Source organism: Urocitellus parryii, chromosome 6, assembly GCF_045843805.1.
Source record: "Urocitellus parryii isolate mUroPar1 chromosome 6, mUroPar1.hap1, whole genome shotgun sequence".
In the NCBI taxonomy this organism is placed as follows: Eukaryota; Metazoa; Chordata; class Mammalia; order Rodentia; family Sciuridae; genus Urocitellus; species Urocitellus parryii.
Genome location: NC_135536.1, coordinates 44,346,890 through 44,364,264, shown reverse-complemented (window position 1 = coordinate 44,364,264; position 17,375 = coordinate 44,346,890). Strand labels below are relative to the sequence as shown.

The 17,375-nt window shown below is 32.9% G+C and overlaps 1 protein-coding gene across 4 annotated transcripts in view; it reads right to left on the bottom strand.

Moving 5' to 3' along the window:
- The window catches only part of Arhgap5 (Rho GTPase activating protein 5), a 72,484-nt gene that overhangs the window by 11,528 nt on the left and 43,581 nt on the right, over positions 1-17,375 (bottom strand). For all 4 annotated transcript variants that reach the window (XM_026413687.2, XM_026413681.2, XM_026413672.2 and 1 more), the window contains exon 4: positions 1,521-1,598. In XM_026413687.2, the coding sequence (XP_026269472.1) occupies positions 1,521-1,598 (78 nt within the window). The remainder of the gene's footprint in view (positions 1-1,520; positions 1,599-17,375) is intronic.

Below are 17,375 nucleotides of genomic sequence, written 5' to 3'. Positions count from 1 at the left end.
ATTCACAATTTTCCCTTAAAAGGCACCCACAATCAATAGTGCACTTGATACTTGATTGCCCACACTATATCAAACAGTCTTCCACTCTGATAATATAAACTTTCAATAATTTTTTTCTTTTGTCATTGATAGAAGCTAAGCATATATTCAAGTATTTACTGGTGACTTTCTTCTGATACAAATTGCTTCACCTAGCATTGGTATTCCAACACCATCATTAAGATTATACTTTGTCTTCGGGTTTTACATTTTTTATTTTGCTTGTGGTGCTGGGGATTAAAGAGTGGTTCTCTACCATTAAGAAGCATCCCTATTTATTCATTATTTTGAGACAGGGTCTCCTTAAGTTGCCAAGGCTGGTCTCCAACGTGCATGCAGTCCTCCTGCCTCAGCAGACCCTGAGGAGTTGGAATTACAGGCATTTTCCACTGTGACCAACTTTATGTTTTATCTATATTCTCATACAGAATTTTTATATTTTAAGTAGTTCAGTCTATATTATATTACTTTGGTTCATTCTTTCTAGTTTTTACATGAAGTTTAGGAACTTCCCTAATCTAATACTATTAAAAATATTCACTCATGGTCCCCCTAGTACTTTTGGCTTTCATTTAGATTATATATATATATATATATATACATACATACATACACACAAATTTACTTATGAAGATGAAGGGTATTTAGCTTTATTTTTATTCTTAATGGTAAATATCAAGGACACCCCCCTCCAACAACATTTACATTGGATTATCTCTGATATAAAGATGCTAATCTATCATAAGTCAACTTGTTGCTTTTCCAATTCTGGTGATGGATTTATAAAGTTCAGTCATACACTCTTATTTGTGATAGCTTACTGAATTAAGAATATAAAATATGGAAAGAATATGAAATATTGAAAGAAACAGAGTAGCTTCGCTATAAAATATCAATCTTGCCCACCCAAATTTATTTTGAACTATTTTCTGTAGTCTTAGAATATGACATAGTCTCACATTATTACCAGAACAAAACCTATAAATTCTACTTCTTTATTCCATTGGCCCTATAACAGACTATTTCAATACTGAGGGCCTTCTTTTTCAGTACCTCCTTTCTTATAGCTCTTTATATGTATATAAATACTGTATTTTCTTGATCTACTACTGAATTTTCTTGATCTACTACTGAATTTTCTACTTACTGCTTATTGTTTCCAATCTTTCTTCTCCTTCAAATGTATTTTAAAAGTTTTTTTTTATCTCCAACTGCCTGATTCCCTACTAGTCAGTACTTTAATAACAAAAGGTTCTAAAATAATAATTTTCTTGCTAGTGTAAAAAACAGACTTTTGCCTGCTCTCCTGTACCTTTATTATAGCATCTATTCTATTTAATACTTCTAATCCCGCTTTGAAACTCCCTTCTCTAAATATTCATTTCCTTAAGAAGTTTTCAAATAAAAAAATCTTCCCACCATGAAATGCCAATAAGGAAAACAATAAACAATAATTTTATTGTACACAATTATCTTCCTACCTTGATCAAACTGCTTTTGAATGTTGTCTTGATCAGTTTTGTTACCACTAACACGGTACAGTCCTTCAGTACATAACCCTAAAAGTATAAAGAAATATACATGTTTTCAGAAACACATAAGAATATACTTAATCTTATGTACTTAGTGACTTACCAAAACATAATGATAAAATATTTTTAAGAATAAAATATTTGGGGCTGGGGCTCAGCAGTTGCACAGCATGTGTGAGGCATTGCATTTGATTCTCAGCACCACATGTAAACAAATAAAGGTCCATTGACAACTAATAAAAAAAAAAAAAGTATATGTGCTGCCGAAGCGAGCACAAAAAAAAAAACAACTTCAAAAAAAAATAAAATATTTTGAGCATTTTAAGTTTTTCTTTTTTGACAGAGAGAGAGAGAATTTTTTAATATTTATTTTTTAGTTTTTCAGCAGACACAACATCTTTGTTTGTATGTGGTGCTGAGGATTGAACCCTGGCCACACTCATGCCAGGTAAGTGTGCTACCACTTGAGCCACATCCCCACTGCATTTTAAGGTTTTAATGAACTGATTTCTATTCGAAATCATTCAATACGTCCATTTCTGAACAAAATCAGTAGACAAAAAACTTTTCTCTATTCTTCCCAGTAATTGCAGCTTAAAACCCTGAAAAGAGTATGTTAAAAAAAAAAAAAAAGGATTCTTGCTGGGTGCAGAGGCACACACATAATCCCAACAACTCCGGTGGCTGAGGCAGAAGGATCGCAAATTCAAAGCCAGCCTCAGAAACTTAGAAAGGCCCTAAGCAACTTAGAGACCAGGTCTCAAATTTAAAAAAAAGAATGGAGATAAAGTTCAGTGATAAAGTTCCTCTGGGTTCAATCTTCAGTACCAAAAACAAACAAACAAAAAATAACCTTCTTATAGTGGAGCAAAGGTGGAGTGACTTATGATCAGAACTTACAGGAAGTTTCTACATTTTCTTTTCTTTTGGCAGGGTGGCCAAAGGGGCACTCAATCACTGAGCCACATCCCCAGCCCTTTTTTATATTTTATTTAGAGACAGGGTCTCACTGAGTTACTTAGCACCTCACTTTTTCTGAGGCTGGTTTGGAACTCATGATCCTTCTGCCTCAGCCTCCCAAGCTGCTGAGATTACATATGTGTGCCACTGCACCTGGATGCATTTTTTTTATGCCTCTTATAAGCCTTGGACAGGGCAACAGAGAGGCCAATAGCCCAGAAACACCAATGAGTACCAACAACAAACATCCTATCCCAAACTAAACAACAATAATAGAACAAAAGGCCACCAACAAGAAAAGCTTGTTCTCTTTTTAGATCTGGAAAGGTACAGGATAGCAAGACAAATATATTTTTGACATTAATGGTTCCATACTCAAGCCAAACAGCATGAAATGATTCTCTTTACCCTTATCAATCAGTGGGGAGGCCTACTGGGAAGACTACAGACTTTCACCCTTGATCATTCATAACAAGGAGTTCTTTATCTTCCCTCAGTGTCAGTAGAGGATGAATGGAGAGCCTAAACTTCTACTAATACCCAGAGGTCAGAGATACCCTATCTTCCCAAATGTGGTACTAATCAATGGATGCAAAGTGGGGACTTGGAAATTTTCAACAACACCTGGCAGGGAGGCCTCCTCGCCTGCTAGTTCTGCTAAAACACAAGATTTAAATAAGATCCAAAGTCCCACAATATCCAAAATGGCCAGAATATAATAATAATAATAATACAAAAATTACTTATCATACCCAAACCCAAGGAAAATCTCTATTATTCTATTATTATCTGACATGGATTTTAGGGTAAGCATTATAAAAATACTTGAATGAGGAATTATGAACACACTGGAAACATGAAAAAAAAAGTTTCAGTAACGAAACAAAAAATACAAAGAAGAACTAAATGGCAAGCTTAGAACAAAGATATTAACAGAAAAAAAACTCACTGAATGGGCTTAATAAATAGCAGGAGAGAAATGACAATGAAAAGAATAAATGAACTCGAAGATTAATCAGTACAGATTACCACTCTAAGTAACAGGAAGAAATAAGACTAAGAAAAATGAAAAGACTTCAGGAATGGGTGGAACAACAAATAATCTAGCATTTGTCAATGGCCAAAAGTACAAATATAAAAAGGAAAGAACTCGAAGATTAATCAGTACAGATTACCACTCTAAGTAACAGGAAGAAATAAGACTAAGAAAAATGAAAAGACTTCAGGAATGGGTGGAACAACAAATAATCTAGCATTTGTCAATGGCCAAAAGTACAAATATAAAAAGGAAAGTGAGAATTAAAATGTACTTTGTGGTGTTGTATCAAAATTGGAGATATCAGCATAAACTCAGTTTTTAATATAGATAAGAGATACAGATCTAAAGTATGCAAATACATATACATTACTATGGTTTTGCTCAAGGCTATCCAGGAAAAAATACTTACACATTAGAATAAAGGCCCTGATGCCTTAAACTTAACTGTCAACATATGTGTATACAGAAGAGAAGCAATGGAACAAAATAAAAATATATGGGAACTTCTTATGTTAGCATTACAACTTTTCTATGAGCACAAAATTAGAGAAAGTAAGTTACAAAAAAATGTTACTCAGCTTTATACTTAGTTCTTATGTGAGAACTGCTAGAAATTTAAACAATTTTATTAGTTTCAAACTGGGCAGTTCATTGATTCATTCATAAAAGAAATAAAAATTGGGCTGGTGATATGGCTCAGTTGGTAAAGTGCTTGCCTTGCATGCACAAGGCCCTAGGTTCAATCCCTGGCACCATCCCCGTAAAAAAAAGAAATAAAAATATGCTTATTTTTAATATACTTAGCTAATTATAGATAGAATAATGGCCAGTATTGTGTGTCATCTTTTCTAGGTATAATATGCAGTTAGTTGATTAAACATTAATTAGATTTGGATATGAAGGTCTTTTATTGTGATCAACATTAAAAATCAGTTGAGATCATCACCAATAATATGGGTAAGACTGACTTAATCAATTAAAAAGCATTAAAAACAGAACTAAGATTTCCTTGAGGAAGAACTTCAGCTATGGATAAGAGTATTAGTTCTTGCTTAAGAGTTTCCAGCCTGCATTTCCTGACCACTCATCTTCTGATTTTGGACTTACCTAACCAGCATTGCACAATCACTTAAGCCAATTTCTTACAAATGTCTCATGTTATCTCCTACTGATTATATCTCTAATAATTAAAAGAAAAAGAACAAGAAAAAAATGGCTAATATTTTTATATCTTTCTGTTTCAGGCATTCTAATACCATACAGGAAATATTTTCTTTTAAGAACATATAATTTCCCCAATGCCTATTGACTTAATGCCTAGCTCTTTTAAGGTCTAGTTCCAACACATTGTTTTCCTTCTACTCTTTCATTTACATAACCTAAGTACTACCCCCAAACAACCTATAACTTTATTCTCTAGATAAAAATGTCTTGCCTTTGTGAATAAATTCTATTATGAAGTTAATTCTTACTATTCCAAGTCTTCAGAACCCAGTTAACACATCCACCTCATTGACATGTTTCCTAATGCCAACTAGAAGCTATTTTTTCTTCCTTACATTCTGATAGCACTTTATTTACAACCCTTTACTACTTAGAACTTTCTGGATTGTATTATAATAGAACATTCTTCTACTCAGCAGTAAAGTATTAAAAGGAACAGCAGTATCCTTTTCAGAGTCCTCTGGTTCATTCACAGAGCAGTGGTTTTCAGCTGCGTGACATATCATACCTCAGGAAATACTTGGTGATGCCTAGAGATATTTTTGGTTGTCAAAATTGGAGGAGGGAGATACTATCATCTAGTAGGTAGAGGCCAGGGATGTTGCTAAACATCCCAGAAGGCACAAGACAAGCTCAAATGACACAGAATTAAATGGCCCCAAATACCAATAATGTCAACTTGAAGAATTTCTTACATTGTGATAAATAATTAGCAGTATTTGTTAAATAAATAGTATAAGGCATTTAATCTCCATGTTAAAATCTTGCTTTCTACACACTTATAAAACTAAGTGGTTTGAAAAAACAAAAAAATACCAAATTATTTAGATATGAACTACTCAAGTTTTACTTGGACTTAAATCACCCCAAGTTTCTATCCTGGACAGCTAATCAATAAGGGGATCAACAATCTATCCCAATATACCAAAATTAAACATAAAAAATTTGAAAATTTATATTACCTTTAACCAAATATCACTGTAAAAATTCACTTGGAAAGGTCATTAACTAAGCTCATATGTACTCTACAGTATTAGAGATAACTGAAGATTTAAAATAGTTCTATTTGAGTTGCTTACAGATATAAAACTAGGGTTTCACTGCCTATTTCAGGTTGAAATACAATAGATGGAGTAAAAACAAGATGTGTCAATAATTCATATACTAATAGACTAATACGTTCTTGGGGGGTAGCACCATCAGAAGTGGTAAAGGAAATTCCTAAGCCCAGTCCTTTCACAAAAATGATTTGTGAGTGGCCAAAAGATTCATAATTATCTTTTGCAGAACTCTAGAATTTAGTTAAAATAACCCAACAATCAGAGGAAGTCTTGGTGAAGAATGAAGTTTTAAAATTACCCATTTATCATCTTCCATACCCCAGAACAGTAACAACTATGAGTAGAGCGTAGGCTGTTAAGTGCCAGAGGGAACAAGAAGGATCTTATTCAGAAAGAACTTTGGCTGTGAATTTTAACGTGTCTGGTGGCCTCAAGAGTAAAAGGACTTGCCTTTGTTTCAACCACAAGACTTAGAAAGTATTTTCATTTTTTTGGCTCCAGGCATTTAAAGAAACTATCAAAACATTAAACTAATGGAACACAGACTTCAGTGGCAACAAATAACAAAGAATTCAGACTTTACAACAGGAATTTTGAGAAGCTGCTGAACAAGCAAACAACCAACAAACAGCAAATAAATAAATAAATAAATAATAAAACAGTGAAGGGGAAAATCTGATTTCCAGAGTTGCCATATTATAAGGTTCAAAACAACTTATTTTTACCAAAAGTTAGGAGGCATGCAAAGTATTTTCCATTGCAAGGAAAAAGAAGAAATTAATAAAATGTCCATTTGGAAGCCCAACCATTACACTTACTGGACAAATAATTTAAATTAATTGTTTTAAAAAATTCACAAAGGACTAAAGGAAACCCAGAGAACAATGATTCAATGAATAGAGAACATCAATAAATTTACAAATTATTAAAAAAAAATTAAAAGTCCCCAAAAAGAAATTTTGGAGCTAAAAAGTACAATAAATGAAATGAAAAAGTCACTACAGAGATTCAACAGCATATTTGAGCCGGCAGAAGAAAGAATTAAAGATTGGTTAATTGTGAGATAATACATCTAAGAAGCAAAAAGAGAAAAGAATGAAGATACGGGAGAGAAAAGGCTGTCATACAAGTATTCTTGAGTAATATTACGAGTCTATTTCTGGAAACAATAGAGGTCAGAAGGCAATGGAAGGATATACTTAAGATGCTAAAACTAAAAATACCTATCAAAAATTCTTCTACTACTTGGAAAAACTTCAAAAATGATAGAGAAATTAATACATTTTCAGAGAAAAAAAACTGAGAGTTCATCACTAGTGGAAAGGAATGCCCTAAACTGAAATGGAGTAGCAGTAATTTCAATCTTATACAATAAAATAAAATAAAAATAAATAAATAAATTAAAAACTAAGGAGGTAAAGAAAGATAAACACACAAGCCAGTAATATTATTTTATTTTTGATTTATAACTCTCTCTTTGTTGTGATATGATTTGAATGGCAAATGTAAAAAATGACAATTACAAATGTGTGTTAACAAGTACACAACGTATAAAGATATAACTTGTGAAAATAACATTAAGGGGCCAAAGAGAGCTACAAAGGAACAGGAGTTCTGTACACTTTTGTAACTAAAATGAGTTTAATTATAATTAAACAATCATTATAAAGTTAAAATATTAATTCTAATCCCCAAGGTTATGATTAAGAAACTAAACTGTCTTTACTAAGATGAGATTGGTACAATGGACAAAATAGAAAAATGATTCATATTTTCAGTCTACAAGATATTTGGTATAGAATCAAAGACATCAATATGTTGGATATAAAAGTTCGAAAGGCTTGGAGTAATGGCATGTGCCTGTAGTCCTTCGTACCTGGGAGGCTGAGGCAGGAGGACTGCTTAGGCCAGTGTTTGAAGCCAGCCAGCCTGTACAACATACCAAAATATGACACAGTGAATGAATGGGAAATATATTCCATGCAAATAACAACAAAATGACAACTGGGATGGCTATCCTAGTATCACAAAAAGTAGACTTTAAGACAAAAACTGACACAGAATGACATTATACCTTAACAGAAGGAATCCAAGAAGATATTAATTATAAACATGCATAGCTAGTGAGTGTTCTGTATTATGTGAAGCAAAAATTAACCGAAGTTCAACTTAATAGTACACTGCAGTAATGAATTAAAAAAAAAAAAAAAAAAACCTGGTGTCAAAGATCACCAAAGAAATGGAACACTTGTATAACACAAAAATCAGACTAGAACAAACAGAAAAATGCAACCAGCAACCGTACAATATGCATTCTCTTCAAGTATACAGGAAACATTCTTAGGACAAAGGACACGTTAAGTCACAAATCAAGTCTAAATAAACTTAAAAGGACTGAAATAATACAGAGTATGTTCTTTGATCACAAAGAAATGAAATTATAAATAAGTAACAAAAAAATCCACAAACGTGGAAATTAACACTGTCTAAAAGAGCCTACAGATCAAAGAGATTACAAATGAAATTAGAAAACACTTTTTAAGCCACCCTTAATTTTTAGAAGACTATACTACTAAACAAAAGCTGCAGTACCATGTAAATATATTTCAAAAGGAAAGCAGCTATTCAACAAAGGCCCTTATCAAGCATTTTTAAAATAGTCACACAATAAATACTATTCAAATGAAAGCCAAGAGGAAAAAATAAAATACCCTTGAGATGAATAAAAAGAAAAACCTATGGAATGAGGCAATAGCAGTGTTCAGACAGAAACTCTGTAGCTGTGAACATTGACATTAAAAACATCTCAGGCTGGAGATGTAGCTCAGTAGATTGTGTGCTTGGCATGTACACTGCCCTGTGTTCAATCCCCAGCACCACAATACAGACTAGCAAAAACTTGACTTTACAATTAATTTTAAGGAACTAAAAAAAGAGAGCAAGATAAACACTAAGCTAGCAAAATGAAGGAGTATAAATCAGAATGGAGATAAACAAAATACAAAGCAGAAAAAACAACAGAATCAACAACTCCAAAAATGTGTGTGTGTGTGTGTATCCGCATGTGCGGGGGGACTCCTATTACTAAAATCAGAAATGAAAATAGGGATACTACTACTGAAAATACAGAAGTGAAAAGGTTAAAAGAGTACTATGAACCACTGTATGTCAATAAATTAGATAAACTAAACAAAATGGGCAAATTCTTGGAAACACACAAATCACCAAAACTGGCTCAAGAAGAAATAGAAAAGCACAACTAACCCACAAATAGAAATAATAAGATTCATCTAGTGATAAAAAATTAGAACAAAGCAAAGCTCAGAACCACATGGCTTCACTGATAAATTATACTGAACCCTTAAAAGAACTACTAATAAAAATTGATCTCAAAATTACTAAAAAAAAAAAAAAAGAAAGAAAAAGAAAGAAATGCTTTCTAACTCATGTTAACAAGCAAATATTACCCTAATATAAAAGCCAGATTAAAAAAAAACACTGGAGAAGAAAACTATAGGGTATTATTCTCTACAAGTATAAATATAAAACTGTTCAACAAAATACTAGTAAAACAAATCAAGCAACATATTATGAAGATTATACATCATGATCAAGTAGGATTTATCCAAGGAAAGCAAGTTCAACTTTGGGAAATCAATTAATGTAAGAGACCACATTAATGGAATAAAGGGAAAAGACTACATGATCATCTCAATTAGTAGACAAAAAATGTGATACAATGTAATATCCTTCTATGATAAAAAATATTTAGATTAGGAACGAAGGGATCTTTTTCAACATGATAAAAGCTGTTTATGAAAGATCCACAGCTAGCATCACATTCATGTCAACTGTAGTAAAATATGGTGATAGAATAAAAAACAGTAGATCAAGAATAGGACAAATATGTCCATTTTGCTGTTTCCATGAAACATTACACTGGAGTTCTCACCCAAAGAACTGGGCAGGAAATTAAATGAAGGACATTTATCTTATAAAGGAATAAAGTAAAAATGATTCCTATTTGCACATGATATGACTTGCGTAAGGAAATTCTAAAGAATCCACAAAAATATAGTACGGTTAATTCAAGAATTCAGCAAAGTTGCAGGATATAAGAAATACAAAAATCAGTTGTATTCTTATACATTATCAGGACAATAACCCCAGTTACAACAGCACCCAAAATAACAAATACTGAGGGATAAATTTGACCAAGAAGGTATAAAACTTGTATACTGAAAACTACAAAACAGTATTAAGACAATTAAAGAAACCTAAATAAATAAAAGACACCCTGCATTTTGTGGATGAGAAGTGGTAATATTACCCAAACCAATCCATAGATTCAATGCAATCTCTAACAAAATCCAACTGTTTTTTTGCAGAAAAACAAAAGCAGATCCTCATATTCATTGAACTGCAGGGAATCCTTTGGCCAAAGGAACTTTGGGTGGGTGGGGGACCCAATTTGGTGAACTCCACATTCTTATGATTTCAAAACTTACTACAGGTTGAACATCCCCAATCTATATGCTAACACCTGGAGTTTTGGGGGCACTGACAATGTTACAAGTGGAAAATTCCACATCTGACCTCACATGATGAGCTATAGTTAAAATATAGGGACACTAAAAACATTATATATAAAATTGCCTTCAAATTCTGTGTATAAGTTGTATATAAACAAATGAATGTTAGACGTAGGGGTCCATTCCAAAGATATCTCATCCTATATATGCAAATATGCCAAAATATAAAAAATTCAAAATCCAAAACACCCCTGGGTCTTAAGGATTTTGGATAAGAGATGCTCAACCAGGACCAGCAAAAACCTAACACATATAGATCAGGGGAATACAACTGTGAGTCCACACATCTATGGCCAATTATTTTTAATAACAGTGTCAAGATCACTTAATTAGGAACAGATAATCTTTTCAACAGATGGTACTCAGACAGCTGGATATCTACATACAAAAAAAAAATAAATTTAGATCCTTATCTCACTATAAAAAAATCATCTGAATGTAAGTGCTTAATACCATAAAAACAGATAAAGGGCACACAGTGAAAAATCTTAATGATTTTGAATTTGGCAAACATTCTTACACTTGATACTACAGTATGATCAATAAAATTTTAAAAATACATATTTTTTAGTTGTAAATGGACATAATACCTTTATTTTATTTATCTATTTATTTATTTATTTTTATGTGGTGTTGAGGATTGAATTCAGTGTCTCACATGTACTTTACCACTAAGTCACAACCCCAACACAACATTTAAAACTTTTATCAAAGGACATTATTAAAGACAAACCATGGTACATGCCTGTAATCCCAGTTACTCAGAAGGCTGAAGCAGAATATCAAGTTTGAGATCTACATGAGGAACTAAAACTCCATCTCGAAACAAGATAAAAAAGACTGGGTATTACCTAGAGATAGAACACTTACAAGAAGTTCAATCCCTGGTACTATCAAAATGGCAAAAAAAAAAAAAGAAAGAAAGAAAGAAAGAAAGAACGAGCCTATAGATTGAAAGAAAATGTTTGCAAATCATTTATCTAATTAGGGCCTAGTACCCAGAATCTATAAGAACTCTTACAACTCCACAGGAAAAAAGACAACTCAATTTATAAAGGGCAAAAGACTTAAAGATCTTCAACATCACCAGTTATCATAAAAATGCAAATCAAAAACATAAAGAAGTATCATTTCACATTAAGGATAGTTATAATTAAAAAAAGGAAAATAGCAAATGTTGGTTGGTAAGGACACAAAGAAACTAGAACCCTCTTATTACACTGCTGACAGAAATGTAAAATAGTACAGCTGTTGTGGAAAATAGTTTGGTAGTTCCTAAAAAAAACTAAACATAGAATTACCATATAACCCAGCAATTCCACTCCTAGACATATGCCCTAAAGAATTCAAAACAGGTACTCAAATAAACCTATACGAAAATATTCATGCAGCACTATTCATAATAGCCAAAGAGTAGAAATAACTCAAATATCCACCTGTGGATATATATGGATAAACTAAATGTGGCATAGTTATAAAATATTACTTAGCTAGAGAAAGCAATAACATAATGATACCTGATATAATAAAAACGAATCTGAAAAGTGTTAAGCTAAATAAAAGCGCCCATCATAAAGGGTTCTCTTTTGTGATTCTGGTATATGAATACCCAGAATAGGCATATCTGCCAAGTCAGAAAGGAGACTGGTAATTATTAGGGCTGTGAGAGTTTTGACCGAATTGTGGGTTCATAATTTCTTTTTGGGGTAATTTCCTTTTGGATCTAAATAGAGGTGATTATTAAACATTATAAATGTACTAAATGCCACTTAATTATATACTTCACAATTTGAGTATACTTTAATTTTATGTTATGTGACTCTTCCCTCAAAAATTTTCAAGTCCACCAGGGAGACAAACACAAGAATTATAAATTGAAGGGAGACTCTACTGAATTAACTCTACATTCTTATTGCTTAATATAAATTTAAAGACCAAAGAGTGAGATATATGGGTAATTAGTAACCTTAAGTAAAAATTGCATTTCAAGAGGGCTGGGGATGTGGCTCAAGTGGTAGTGGGCTCGCCTAGCATGCGTGAGGCACTGGGTTCGATTCTCAGCACCACGTAAAGATATTGTGTCCACAAAAAAAAAACAAACAAAAAAACCCCCCAAAAAAACAAAAAACAAAGAAACATGCCAAATTCAAAGTGCATTTAAACAAAGTAACAGATATTCTGCATTTATCAATTAGCAAAATTAAATAATTGTTTTATTATTTGAGAATATAAAATGAAGAACTAGCCAGTCAACATGGTAATTATGTCATGGTACTCACTGAATTCTCCCTCTGGAAATCTAAAACTGATCAAGTATGCCTGGTTAGGCTCAGTATGTGGTTAGAACTCAGACCTTGTGAACAGCTGAGTCTAGAGACAGAAAAAATGACACAGAGAAATAGAGTAGCATACTACCAGGTTCTAATTCACCAGATTAGTTGCTTTTGTTTTAGGCTTATATCACCCTTTGTTCCAGTTAAATGCATTTTTTGGACTTGGGTTTTGTTGATGTACAACCACAATAATTTAAATAAACAAAACCTCAAGTTCTTGGCTATAAGTCTTTCTATACACCCAACAGTTTTAAGTAGGAGACTACAAGTTGTAGGAAGGCAACTTGATTGAAAAGAATACAATGTAATAGTCCTCAATGTGGTAACGATCCTGTAAAAAACATGTAAGACAAAAACTGCTAAGAATGGGCAAGGATTAGCAATTAATGATATGTGGACACAATGAGTGAAAAAGTCAGACTGATGAGATACCAAAGCCCAGGCAACTAGAAAATGAAATTGGCATTTTGAGAAAAAAGGAGAACTAAGAAAGGAACTGGTTTGGGGGAAGGCAAATTGTACTTTAATCTTAGGTTCTGAAACATCACATTTAACTAAACCATTCAGTAGGAAGTTTGAAATACAGCAAAACCTGAGATAAAAGAAAAGATCTGGGAGGTATTCTCGTAAAATGTGATGGCCCCAGCAACAAAGAAAAATAAACCAGATATGTATAAATGACAAACACTAAATGAAATGACTATAAATTATTGAAACTATTTAGAAGATGTACCTAAATGACAAGTGAAATAAGTCAATCCCACAAAACCAAAGGGGGGGGGTCCAACGGGGGTGGGGGGGAAGAGTAGTATTACCTTAGATTAGGTAGAGGGAAGTGATGGGAGGGGAGGGGATATGGGGATAGGAAAGATAATAGAATGAAACAGACATTATTACTATATGTATATATGTGACTACATGACCAATATGATTCTGCAACATGTACAATCAGAAAAATGATAAATTATATCTCAGATATATATGACATATCAAATTGCATAAATGTATTCTACTGTCATGTATAACTAATTAAAACAAATTAAAAAAAATAAATGTTGAGTACGGGCTGGGGTTGTGGCTCAATGGTAGAGCACTTGCCTTGAATGTTGTTGAGGCACTGGGTTTGATTCTCAGCACAGCATATAAATGAAAAATAAAGGTCCATCAACAACTAAAACAAATAATTAAAAAAAAAGAAATTTGAGTATGTAGAGGCATACTACATATTTTTATTTAAAATAGGATTTAATGTTTCTTTTTTTGGGGGGGGGTAATAGGGGTTGAACTCAGGGGTACTCAACCACTGAGCCACATCCCCAGGCTTATTTTGACAGGGTTTGAATTGCTTAGTGCCTCCAAGTGGCTGAGGCTGGCTTTGAACTTGCAATCCTGCCTCAGGCTCCTGAACTGCTTGGATTAAAGGTGTGAACCACCACACCCTGGAGGATTTAATGTTTCTTAAATGCTGTTATTAGAATATGCATGTGTGATACAAGACATAAAGTACATTGTCCCTGCAATACAGTTCAATACATAGCCATTTTGAGTGTTAAAACAATGGCTGAAGTTAATATACTCATGCTGTTTTCAGTGATCTAATGGAACTTCACATCAAACTAAGTGAAGTGAGATTTTCACATGTTAAAAAGCTGACAGAGATGAAGTGACATCAACAGAACTAGAACTCTTAGCACTGGCACTGGACATTTCAGGCATAAAGCCACTTCAGGAATAATAAAGACTAAAGGTAATATTTCCTCTTTTCAATTTACCAAAACAATGTGGGTTTTTTTGGGGGGTGGGGGGGTGGGAAGACATGCAAATTATTATAACCTTAGCTTACTGAACTATAACATGTCACTACTTTCTAGTCACTAAACTTTAATCACTGAGACATAATAATAGTTTTCTGATACTTCATTGTTAATTTCATTACATGATTAAAATTTCAGATATTTATTATTTCAAATAAATATTATGTGCATCATTTCATTCCATCTTTGAAATAATGCACTAGTAGACTTATTAAAGATAAGGAGGCAAGTTTTAAAAAGTGAAGTGGCTTCCTTAAGGTCACAGGGTAAACAAGCTGAGGTCAGTCTGTCCCATTTAATACATAATATAAACTTTTGAAATGCCTCTCATTTGTTTTATGTGCTAAATGTTTCCCTCTCTCTGCAAGACTACTATTATTGGAGGTAGCTCTAAAAATTTTAAGTTTAGACATTTTTCTCAGAAAATACGAATACAAATAAATAAAGACATATATAAAAGGGTAACTGCCAAGAATACTGAATGTTTGGAGACTTATGCCCAGAATTAGGAAGTTACTGAATAAGTTATAATTTTCAGTATGTTATAATATGACATACAGCTATTAAAAGTAATTCCAAAAATTGATACCTACTTGCATAGAAGAAAATTACTTATGTATTAAAAATATTACAAAAACAATAAGCCTAGTTTTCCCTTAAAAAAAAAAAGCTATGCATGTTTAAACATGTATTCTATACTGGGTAAATTTATAAGGAAAAAAAATCACTTATAAAATCACAGGTGATTTTTAGTTCTACTCCTTATGGACTCATCTGTATTTCTATTGTGTTAAAATAAAACAGTAGTAGCCGCTTTTCTTAAAAACTTCTGGTTATCAAAGATCACCTGTAAGATATGTATGGGCTAGAATCCAACTGGGTGATTTCAGATAAGTTATATAATTTCTCTGGGCTTCTGTTTCATTCCTTGGTAAAATGGTTGTAACTACACATATACTGTATTTCACCACAAAACTGTTGCAGATTTTATGACAAATGTTAAAGTGGGACGCAACCATTATGTGAAGTTTGATTAAACAAATTGTGCTAGCATTATTTTAAAATCAATTAGTGAACTGGCTTTAGTAAAAGATCAGGATGCATGTAATACTCATGTTAAAATTGAAAAATCCAAATTGACACAAATCATTTCCTTGTGATAGTCAAAAGAATATTTTTCTTCTGGAAAAACAACTCATTAGTTGTTACTGATTTGTGCATTAAGGCTGAAATATTTATTACCCTTGAGGAAATTTACTACAGTGTTGTGAAGTATGGACTTAGAAAATTTAATCTTCTGTATCTGAAGATTCTGTGTAGCTATCATTGGTTCATCACATGATGTGCCATCCTCAGTACCATTCTATAAGATATATTTATTATTAGTACTGAAGTGCTCTACACAAAACATGAAAGTTGGCTTTCAGAAATGTACTGACAATTGCGTGTGTGCTGAGAATTCTAGGCTCACAGCTCCAGAGAAGACAAATACAAACAGATATGCCACTGCTGCAAACATTGCTGCTGTGTTTACCTTTTATACAATGTAAAGAACAGAATTCTACCATGTGACAATTATAGGATGAGAGGTATACATCAATTTTTGGACTGAAAAACAATGCAGTGGTTATGTGGTAATGGTGATTATGCAGTAAAATACAGTATTCTGCCCAGGTATAAAAGTTAAGTAAACAAACATTCTTTTTTAGCTCACTAAAGGTTTAATGTGTAAATAACAAGCTTTCAGTAAAACTTTGATTATTACATTTTCAAAATAAGTATTCCACGTGGAGGAGTAAATGGGTAAAGACTAGTGCTTCTTCAGCCTTTCACTACATTCCTTCTCCTGTATGAATTTCAACATTAAAAAAAAAAATGGTGGGGATTGTGGCTCAGTGGTAAAGCACTTGCCCATCCTGTCAGAGGCACTGGGTTTGATTCTCAGCATCTCATAAAATAAATGAATAATAAAAAAAAAAGCCCACCAACAACTAAAAATAAATATAAAACTTTTTTTTTTAAAAGGTGGTCTAGATGTACATCATCTGTCAACTACAAAAATGGTAATTTCAAATGAATCCATCTAACTTTAAGCAAAGCATGAAATAGATTCTGCCTAAGCCTTTTTCTCTTACAACCACTGAGCATCTTGAGCTCTGTATAACTTTTATCACCCAGTGTTATCACAATACATAAAACCATTCAAAACCCCTGCTTTTATAACACTATAACTTAATGGTTAATCTAATGCAAATTACTCAGTTGACATAAAATCATGAATAGGTCTCTGTAGCACAAATGCATTAGCCAGTCTTTCATTACTATAGTGAGACATTTAAAGTATCTTAACTTTACAAAGAGGTTTATATGGATCAAAGTTTAGGAGGTTCAATGATATGGTGCCTGCCTCAGTTCCTGGCTATATCACTTGAAGGCAGAAACATATTTGGGAACAGTCCTCACATTACCAGACAGGAAGTCAGAGAGAGCTGGGTCAAGCCAGGCTCAGGCATTTATAATAACCCTCTCTAGAAAACTTCTTAATCTCTTTTGAGGGCATATATAGGCCTGATCTCTGAAAGGTCCACACCACCTCTCAATACTGAAATACAAAGGACCAAGCTTCCAATACAGGGATCTTTGGGGGTGGGGGGGTCAACAGCAACACTTAAGCAACAAATGATAGCATTCTCTTAACTTTTCCAATGATCATGCATTCTTTTTATTTGCAAGGAAAAAAACAATAATGGTAATTTTAGTTTGGAAAATAAAGAGAAAAAT